Below are 10,937 nucleotides of genomic sequence, written 5' to 3'. Positions count from 1 at the left end.
TTAGGGGTTAGAAACGTAAATACATACGAATATGTAAATGCCCCATGAAGAAACAGTATCAGGCTAATAGATTAATATTCCAGATATCTTGACTTCCTAATACAAATGAAATACAGGCATTTACATACATCCCACATAATTCTTATGTATTTACATATCTAACATACAAACTTTAATATTTACATGCATAACACTCAAATCTTTAATCTCACATAACAAAACCCACTAACAACTACTTTTAAAAAGTTAAACAAACATTTTCATGCTTAGATTTATCGCACCAAAATGTTATAAATATAAATATGAAGCTTTGGCAGTTAGTGGTATGAACGTAAATTTCCCTTTGAAATATTTACCCAACCTTTTGCAGAAACAGAATTTCAGCTTGCCTAAACTGAAAGAATCTCAAGTTCTGCCCACCAGAGAGGAGAGAGGCGCGGCGCAGCCTCCTGCGGTGAAATCACGATAACATTCCGAAGCAAAGCGGTGACGTCTTTCATGGTCGGCCTGCTCTTAGGATCATCAAGGATGCATGCTGTGATTGCCTCATATATGACATCAAGTTCATTTTCTTCTATGGATTTCAGAGCAGGGTCCACTAGAGACTTGACACTATTGTTAGCTTTTAGGCTGTCGGCGACCTAAAATAACCAAACATAACTTTAGTTTTTTACATATTAAAATATAAGCAGGAAAAGGCATATTTTATTGAGAAAAGTTTAGCGTTGAGGATACTTGTGATGTGATTTAGAGATTAGAATTAGGGGCGTGAATGAATCGAGTTGAGCTCGAGTCACCCCAAGCTTGAGCTTGATTAACTAATCAAAGTTTGAACTCGAGCTTAATTTTACAAGTCGAGCTGAGTTCAAGTCACCCTGGAATTGAGCTTTATTTAATTAGTTAAAGTTCGAACTCGAGTTTAATTGATTATTTATTAAAGAAAGAAAATGATTTTAGTTTAAGTAAATGATATAAAAGTTATACAGTGAAAGAGCCATTGGAGAACAACAATAAGAAATCACTTACACACACACAAAATTTAAATATGAAGCTGGCTCACAAGCTAATGAGTTGAGTGGAGGTTGGCTAAAGCTAGGTATAGTTATATGAGAAAATATAAATATCTAATAAAAGCTAGGTATAGTTATATGAGAAAATATAAATATATAAATGATATAAATGCTAATTGTACACCTCATAAAAATTCGGTGGCATGTACGTAAATCCCTTCTCTTTTTATCTTTAACTAGCAAAGCCAACAAGGAATCGAGTTCATATTAACTTCGATAATAATAAAAAAAACGAGTGAAGTGCCAAAATAGTCCCTGATTATTTACACATGATCATTTTAATCCCAAAGTTTATAAAAATGTTGAATTAGCCCCATATACTTTTAATAAGGGTTAAAATAGTTGTTTGTGGGAACTATTTCAGCCTAAATTAAAAGAGTATGGATATTATATTGACACTTTAATACACTCTGGAAAGAAAATGACCTCCTACAAAAAGTCAATGAGCAATTTTAACACGTTTCTCATAAGAAAATTAAGGATTAAGAAAAAAGGGCTAACCCAATTTAAAATAGGTAGACCATCTTCCTCAGAGATTGGCATTCTTCCAGAAATAATCTCTAGCAGTAGAATCCCAAAGCTGTAAACATTACTCTCGCAAGTAGTAAAATGATCAGTGTTGTCTCTTCCATCTCCTTTGTAAAATTTTCCTCTTCCAATTGGCTCACTGAAGATGCCTATATCTGCTATCTGCACACCAAATAAATTCAATTCTACTCCATTTATGCAGTTTAAAGCGAGAAAATAAGGGCTCACCTTTGCTGCATAGTCTTCAGTTATGAAAATAGAGCTGGAGTGTAGAATAGGGTGTATTACTGGGGGGTTCAGATTATGCATATATTGGAGGCAATATGCAATTCCCATAATAATCCTCATTCTAACACTCCATTGAAGATGCTCAAAGTCTGGCACTGAAAATTGAAGCTTAAATTATTATTATTATTATTGGCATTTAAATGCATATCTCTGAATTCCTATGAATTTACTTTTTCATATTTATAACACTCAAATCATTCACATCACATAAAAAATGCCACCATTTTAATTTTTGAAAAGTGAAATACTTCTTTTCATGCATGGGTAAGGTTACATATATGTAAAAATAGAAGTTAAGGTGTTAAATATGTAAATACTTGGCAAGTTTTATGCATGGTGTTAGCGCACGAACGTAGCTCACTAGAACTTTTCAAGTTGTTCCCAACCAGGGTGATACATGTAAGTAATGGTTAAAATTATAATTTTGCATGTAGAATATGGAGGCCTGTTTGGGATTAATTCTATTCTGTTCTGTTTCTTTTTAAAATATGTTTGTTTAATGTGTTTTTTATATGTTTAATTTTTTAGTTTTAAAAATAAATAAAATAAATTTTACAAACATTAAAAAAACATCCTATGTTTTTTTTCAACATAATGAACATGGTTTATTTAAACTCAAATATGGAGAAAACAAAATAACAAAAATATCCCACATGATCCCTTAGTTAATGCCTTTAAATCTAATAATCAATTTAAGAAATTTTTTTTTTTTGAAAACTAACCATGAAGATGCTCGAAAAGTGTCCCATTTGGTGCATACTCGAACACCATCATCCTCATGAAAGGATCTTCCTCTTTGCAGTAACCCAAAAGATTGATGAAGTTTTTGTGGTTTATCCGCGAGATCGTATTTATCTAGAATTCCAAGAAAATTTAAAAAATAAGATCATATATATACATATATATATATATATATATATATAAAAGATGAAAAATAATTTCTATTATAGAAAAACATAAACCTTATTTCTGAATTGCATTTCAGACCAATCGGACCAATCCTTCAAAGAAGAAGCCTTTGTCGACACAACTGCTATTTCAACGCCATTAGACAATGTCCCTTTAAACACCGTGTAGCCGGGATAGGTGATGACGATATTGCTAAAATACTCGCAAGCAGCATCCAATTCTGCTTTATTTAATTTTGGAACACCTGAAGCCACTCAAAACGTCAGGGACAAGAATATAATTTTATAGAGAACAAATCGACATGGTCCCCAAACTATTTCAGGGGCTAAATAGATTCTAAACCACATAAAAAAGCCAATTTAGCCCCAAAAAATTTTAAATAACTACAAAACAATCCCCAGAATCTTTAAATGAATACTAAAATAATTTCACTCAAGATGCATGAACACTTCTAATTAAGTAGTGCAATGTGGATTATATATCGGATCTGGACCTGGACATTGCTCTCTGACACGACATAGAAGCGTTCGATTTAAATAATATGTATATATAAAGAGATATGCATGTCCTAAAATGAGAAATTAAAAGTTTCTAAGAATATTTATATTTTTAATATTAAAATTTTAAGGAAGTAATTCTATTTTTTTATTTAAAATTAAACTTATCTTGATGTAATTCAAGGCAATAAGGGTTTACTTTGCTCTATACCATAAACTAAACAGTATATATAGATCTCTCAATTTTTAAAATTTAATCTTATTAAATTTCTTAATATCTCGTATTAATTATTATATTTATCATTTATTTAACTTTTATCTATTTTTTATAATTTATATAAGGAATCTTTACATACATACCATTAAATTCTTATTTATTTACATATCTAACCCCTAAACTTCAACTTTTACATATATAACACTTAACCTATACATGAAAATGTGTACCTCACATTTCAAAGCTAAAGTAGTGATATTTTAGGCATGATATGAAATATTTTGGTGGTATAAATATAACAGGCAAAGTGCTGGTGTTAGATATGTAAGAACATAGGAATTGGGTGGTATTTATGTAAATGTCCTATATATTATAATGTATTGTCCGCCGCATATATGCATTATATTTTCAATAATAGAAGTGTTATGTGTTCATGTTGTGCCTTGTCCGTGTCCCCGCGTTCTTTCCACCAGAAGACAATTTTGGTTTGTATTAAAAGTTTTTGGGGATTAAACTAGCTCTTTACAAAGCCTGGAACCATTTCAGTCCATTTTCTATAATTTTACACATCAGGAATTTGTGCACAAAATGATGCATCGATATCAAATGAAAAGTGATATAATCAAAATAATCAAGAGGTAGAGTCAACAAGACCTGTTATAAACGCCTTCTGAAGTTGACCACTGAGCCCGGTTCTCCAAGGAGTTATCACGGCGAAATGTCGTCTGGATACTACGAATAATATCATCCCGACAACAAGAATGAAAGCAGCTGTTGGGACTACCACTTTATACATCCACTTTTCCCAGCTTTTGCTTGCAGATTTATCATTCAAATTACCAAAGGTGCCACTTTGAGCAGGCATTGATGAAGGATTATTCTGCCTTGAAGGCACTGTTCTATTTCCATTACCGCTTGAGCTTCGAGCCGCAGGAAAAGAACCGCTTGCACGACTTGCAATGGAAACAGTGTGCGGAGGGCCATTGGTCAAATGTGCAGCTGAGAGACTTCTACTTTTTTGAAGGAGACGGCGCCGAACATTAACAACGTCAGCTGTTTCAGTAAAGTGAATGATTAAAAATTTCAGGAACATCTTATAAATTATAGATTCATTTATAGAATTACTAATTTATACTCACCCTGCAAATTATCATCCTTGCATTCTTGTTCATGAGAAGATTTCCCTTGCAGTTTTAACCTTCATGTGAAGATAAAAGAAAATTATTGAGAAGAAGTTTAAACTTAAAGGTTTAAAAAGTTGAAGTTTGCAGAAGAGAGAGCACCATTTGCTCCATTATCAACCATGTACAAAGTGTTTTTTTTTTTTTTTTTTTTTTTTAGGAAAATGTCTCTAATTATTAGATTATTAGCCTCACGAGGGAAGATGGTAACAAAATAGCAAGGTTTTCCATGTCAAATGGGAAGAAATAGTATGGGTTTCAGCTAAAAGTAATGGACAACTTAAAAAGACAACAAAGCAAATGCAGGTCAATGATGATTAAGATGTCAAAATATTTGGGGCTGTTCGAACTCCCTTTTTTAGGTAGGATTTTGATGAATCCTACTTTAACCCCATTATTGATCAAATCCCATCATTCACAGAATCGCAGTATGAAACAGTTTTTAGTATCTTAAAAATCTTAAATCGTGGAAAAAATATCGAAATAGTTTACTGAGACCTATACCGTATGACAACAACTATATATAGTTGGTCGGGCATCTGCTTGTCAGTTGTAAGTCCCCTCTGGTCTAAAGTTCGATTCCCCCTGGTGTAGGGTGTGGTACTCAAATTGTTAGGCGCATTGGGGATGGCCGAGGTTCGTATAATAGCCTCAGGACATTCCTTTTTGTATGGAAATGTCTCTCCCAGACTCCCACCCACCATATAATTAATATATTACACGTGACATTTTATATAAGAAAATGCAATAAATAATAATAATATATATTACATGTTATATCTGTGTGTGTGTGTGTGTGTTTCAGCTTAACAGTGTTTGTATATTTATTCGGTAGGCTCTTTAATAGAAAATTATATTAGGAGATATAATTTAATATCTTGGGAGAATCAATCTCCTTATTTGTTTCCATTCTATATTCTGCTGCAGGACTATTTATAAGCCCGTTAAATTCAGTAAAAAATACATGATTTGTTTCCTCTCAACATTAAGAAATAGAAAAAAGACTAACAGATGAAAAACACAAAAATACATATATTACTTTTCTGATTTTTGCAGTATCTATATACTATATAATAAAAGAAGCAGACGAGATTTAATAGAAAAGTGGATGAGCCATACGCATGCTCCATTTTGAAATAGTTTTCTTTCATATTTTTTAGATTTAAAATTTTTAAAAAGAGGAACAATATTACATTCAAAATTTTCAAATTTGAGATGTTTACCCTCTTTTTAAAATTTCAAACGTACGTCATAATATGAGAGAAAAAAATTGAAAATAAAGCTAAAAAAAAGTGACTACACAAACTGTGGTGGAATTATTGGCCTCTTTAAATAAATTTTAAACGAGATGCATTGGAATTCAAAATATCATTATCATAACTTTTTGGATCATAATTTATTAATTTGAAAATGAGGCATAAATTGATGAAAACAAGACAAAAAAAGCAAAATATTTTTCTAATTATCGTAGCATAGGTTATATTTGGAATAGAAGTAAGCTAAGATTAACAAATAAAGTGGTATGAGATTTATGTTAAGATTCACAATACAAGTGACTAAAAATTCGGATTAACATGTTACTCATAAACTGACTACAAAAATATATCTTACCAATTTGAATAATAAACCCTATTAAAGCCTGCATCACAAAGAATAATGAAACATAATGAAATAATTCCTATGTATTTACATATCTAACACCTAAATTTTACCTTTTATATCTATACCACCCAAATATTTCATATAACATAAAAAAATACAACTATTTTAACTTCTAAAAGTGAAGTACATCTTTTCTGCATAAATAAGGTGGTATTTATGTAAAAATTAAAGTTTGGGTGTTAGATATGTAAACAAATAGCAATTGAGTGGTATGTATGTAAATCTTCCTTATAATATTTTTCGTTAGAATAATTAACATAATTTTTGAAAGTTGGTACCAAAAAAAAACAAAAAGGAGAAAAAGAGAAGTCATAGCATGCTTGAATTGGTGTTACCTTTCAAATGACATTACAACATTACTACAAAATCTACAAATCAATTTGAGCAATATTTCCATAACTGAACACACAAACAAATTTGTGAAAATTTTTTTTTGTACCTAATCATTGCCCCTACCACAACACAGCAACTGTCAAAGCATGTGGTTCCCTTCTCTTAAAATCAGTGTCAAAAACTTGAGTTTGGTTTGATTTTTGTATGCTTAAAAGGCTTATTAGGAAATTGGCACATAAACTGAAGTAGGTAAAACCAAGAAAAAAAAATATTCGAAAAATATGGGATGAAATACACAGGTAATTAGAGAAAAAATCATAATTGTAAGAAAGTTCCTGTAGTCAAAAGGATTTCGGATAAAGCTGAAGAGAAAAAAAAACAAGTATAGTTGTTTAGCCACAAGTAGAATTAAAATCAATTTAGGTTTCAGTATGCCTTGTAGATCAAAGTTAGCAAATCCTAGAGGCATTAAATCCAAAAAATAATTTGGTAAGATAGAAGTTAAATTTAAAAATAATCTTAGTAAACTGAGAGGCAATCATCTTCACTATTTTAGAATTAAATGAAAAAGAATAAGAAACATAGTAAAGAGAAGTTGTATAAATCTCTTAAATACTACTTCCTGATGGAATAATAGTGAGGAATTTATTCATCCAGCTTATTACAGGTACAAGGACATCCAGGTCCATTTATAGACATATGGGGTATACGAGATAACAAGAAACAAATTACGAGAATAGTCAAGCCTATTTCTTCAGCCTAACGATGTCAGAGATTGTAAGCTTGTCTCGTAGATGCTGAAATACAGTATTTGACAGAGATTTAGTAAAGAAATCAGTAAGTTGATCCATAATGCTGATGTAATGAATGGCAAGCTACTTATTTTTTAGGCACTCTAATGTAGTGACAGTCTATCTCAATATGTTCTGTTTGGGCGTGAAAGACTGGATTATTTGCAAGAGCTATGACAAAAATTTTATTGCAATATATTGTGGTTGCTTCATGTATTGGGATCTAAAAGTCTTGTAGGAGTCTCCAAAACCATATAATGTTTGTGGCAACAGTTGCTAGAGCTTGATATTCAGCTTCAATTGAAGAACTTGGCAATCGTGACCTGCACTTTGACCGACAATGAAATGAGTGTAGAACCTAGAAAAATTCAGAAACCAGAGATAGACTTCCGATCCACCAGATCCCCGACCAGTCAGCATCAACATAAGATTTAAGGGTACGTTCATTCTTAATTATAGGTAGACTGAGAGATGCGTTCCTTTGATGTAGTGAAAGTGTTTTAGTTGCTGAAAATTGGTATTAGTTGGATGATGTGGTTCCTTCGATAGTGAAGGTGTTTTAGTTGCTGAAAATTGGTATTAGTTGGATGATGCATAGCTTGTTTCACTTGATTTACCACATAACTGATATCAGGTCTTGTCAAGGTTAAGTATTGGACCTATCCAACAGTGCGTCGGTAGAATGAAGACTCTGAGGCATCAAGAGGAGCATTCGGTCCATCGGCTTTGTGCTAAGTGGTGAGCTTCATACCAGTTTAGAGTTTTGCATGCCAGCAGTATGAAGTATTTGTTGAACATAGGAAGCTTGATTTAGATGTAACCCAGAAGTTGTCCGAATGGCACTAATAACAAGTGATTTTGATATTGTTCCAAGATATTTCATGTTCAATTTGCTTTGAAAAGTATCAACGGTCTTTGTAATGTAAGTAGAGTCAGTGCCAGAAATAAAAATGTCGTCCATGTATATTAGTATATAAAGATGAATAGAAGCTTTATGACAACAGAAGATAGACGGATCAACGGCGCTAGGATGGAAGTTCAATGTTTCAAGTTGTGTGGTTAGAGTAGTGTACCACTGTTTAGGGGCTTGCTTAAGCCTATATATAGCTTTCCAAAGTTCGCATATGTAGTGTGGATGAAGTAGATCCACAAATCCCTTAGGTTGTTCCATGTAAAACTCCTCGTTCAAATAACTATGAAGAAAAGCAATCCACACGTCTAGTTGAGTAATTATCCAATCATAAGAAATTGCTATGGTTAAAAAAACAAGAATAGTGTAAGTTTTAGCAACATGACTGGAAGTTTCAATATAGTCAATATTTTTATGTTGTTTAAACCCTTGAGCAACAAGACGTGCATTGTATTGAGCAACCAAGCCATCCCCATTATATTTAGTTTTGAATGTCCACAGACAACCCAAGGTATTTTGTTGTTGGGAAGGTGGAACCAACTCCCACGTCCCTTAATCTTACAAAGCCTGAAATTCAAAAGACATGGCTTTGCGCCAATTTTCGTTTTGGACAGCAGTGCTGTAACTGATAGGATCAGTAAGTTGCATTCAGTGAGTTAAATCAAATATTTGGTTGGGAAGGTGACCGGTTTTGGTTCTTGTAACCATAGGATGTACAGTGATGGGAATTGGTGGACAAGAGGAAAGGAACAAGAGTTGAGAAGGACTGGGAGCAGTGCAATGAGACTGTTCAGATAAGATGGAGGAAGGATTAGAGATGGCGACCAAGGTGGGAGGAGGACTGCTGAAAGAAGTAGGTAGAGGATAATGGGATTGAGGCCGGTGTAGAGAAGCTGTGGGACTAGAAGAAGTGGTCGTAACTCGGTTTGAGGAGGAATGGAACATGTAAACTGCTGAGACAATTGCTGAAATGGATATAAAATTTCGTTAAAGACAACATGCCAAGAGATGTAAACTTTGTTAGACTGATTATCAAGGCATTTATATCCATGTTGAGCCGAAACTTACCCAATAAAACACATGATTTTGATAACAACAATAGTTTGTTCTTAGAGTAACGTTTGAGCCAAGGGAAGCATTGACACCGAAAAAATTTTAAATTGATTATAGGTAGGGAGTTTAGGTTTATTATAGAGTATCACATAAAAAGATTTGAAATGAACTGTTTTGGTGAGAAGCTGAGTAGCAAGGTAACCGAATGTAAGTAGCGTGTCAGCCTAAAAAGTGGTGGGAAAGGAGTCTTCAATTAAAAGAGTTCGAACGGTTTTGATAAGATGTCTAAGCTTCCGTTCAGAAATATCATTTTGTTTATGAGTGTAAGGACATGCATAGTGATGTTGAATACCAGAGTTTTGGTGAAAGGTAGGAAATTGTGTATTGGAGTGCTCGCCACCACCATATGTTTAGAGGGTCTTAATTTTGGTATTAAATCAATTTTCAATAATATTCTTGAATTCAAGAAATTTAAGGAAAGTTTAATTTTTTGGACCTGAGTAGATCGACCCAATAGAAGCGAGAAAAATCACCAAGAAAGACCACATAATATTTATAAAGTTGAATATAAGAGGGGAGAAGGCCCCTAAACATCAGAGTGAACGATTTGAAGCCTTTGAGTCGCATGAGTATAAGAAATAGAAAAACACAATTTTCATCTTTTAGAAAGATTATATAGTGTGCATTGAATACATGTTTCTCCTTTCATAAAACTAATAATATTATGATCTAGAGTCTTCAAAATCTCGAGAGAAGAATGTCTAAGCCATCAGTGTCAAAGATTAGGCACTTTTTAAACGTCTATTAATGCCAAGCCGTATGAGTGGGATGAAGATTTTTGGCTAGAGAAATTTGTTGGTTTGCAAGTCCATAATAGAATATCCATTAGTTGTAAATGTAATTGCACAGGAATTATTAGTGGTCTACCTATGAACATAAATAAGATTAAAAGAAGGTTAAGAAACATGATGTATATTAGAAAGTAATAGCTTACACATAGGACTTGGTAGCAATCCTTGTCCTAAGTTCGCAAGGGGGAGTTGTTGCTTGTTGCCGACATTAATAGAGCCACCTCCCTGTTGACCTCATTTTTGTGAGGTCTTTTCCTCTCCTCCTTAGAGCCTAGGTTCTAGCTCTAGAAATCCCTATGGACCATCTTAGAAAACTAGAATTGAGACTCACCCTTCTAGAAGCTCCAGCCGATTCCTATTTTCCTTTGATGTCTAGCATCTTTGGCACAAGACCATCGTTTTATGAACGAGCGGTTATGGGCTATTTTGCAAAGATTCAAGGAAGATGTTCCAAATAGGACTTCAAGCCTCAGAAAAAACATCGTCACGACCTTTTTCGTCATATACACACATCAAATACACGAAATTCACGAAATTGCGCGAAATCGGACTTCAATTAAGCCCAAAGAACGGGTGAAAATGCGAACTTCTCCGGATGACCTCCGACGACAAATTGGACTGCGCCAACGCGTCCGGGATACCCATTT

General features: G+C 33.3%; 1 protein-coding gene across 1 annotated transcript in view; it reads right to left on the bottom strand.

The window, feature by feature from the left end:
• The window catches only part of LOC110032839 (protein MALE DISCOVERER 2-like), a 29,499-nt gene continuing 18,562 nt past the window's right edge, over positions 1–10,937 (bottom strand). Inside the window, exons 3-9 of the mRNA XM_020736605.1 lie at positions 4,649–4,707; positions 4,164–4,562; positions 2,849–3,039; positions 2,609–2,741; positions 1,827–1,981; positions 1,572–1,760; positions 1–641 (exon numbers count right to left, since the gene is read on the bottom strand). Of these exons, the coding sequence (XP_020592264.1) occupies positions 390–641; positions 1,572–1,760; positions 1,827–1,981; positions 2,609–2,741; positions 2,849–3,039; positions 4,164–4,562; positions 4,649–4,707 (1,378 nt within the window). The 3' untranslated portion in view covers positions 1–389. The remainder of the gene's footprint in view (positions 642–1,571; positions 1,761–1,826; positions 1,982–2,608; positions 2,742–2,848; positions 3,040–4,163; positions 4,563–4,648; positions 4,708–10,937) is intronic.

The sequence above is a fragment of the Phalaenopsis equestris genome, unplaced genomic scaffold, assembly GCF_001263595.1.
Source record: "Phalaenopsis equestris unplaced genomic scaffold, ASM126359v1 Scaffold001037, whole genome shotgun sequence".
NCBI lineage: Eukaryota > Viridiplantae > Streptophyta > Magnoliopsida > Asparagales > Orchidaceae > Phalaenopsis > Phalaenopsis equestris.
This window is presented reverse-complemented; position numbering and strand designations above follow the sequence as displayed.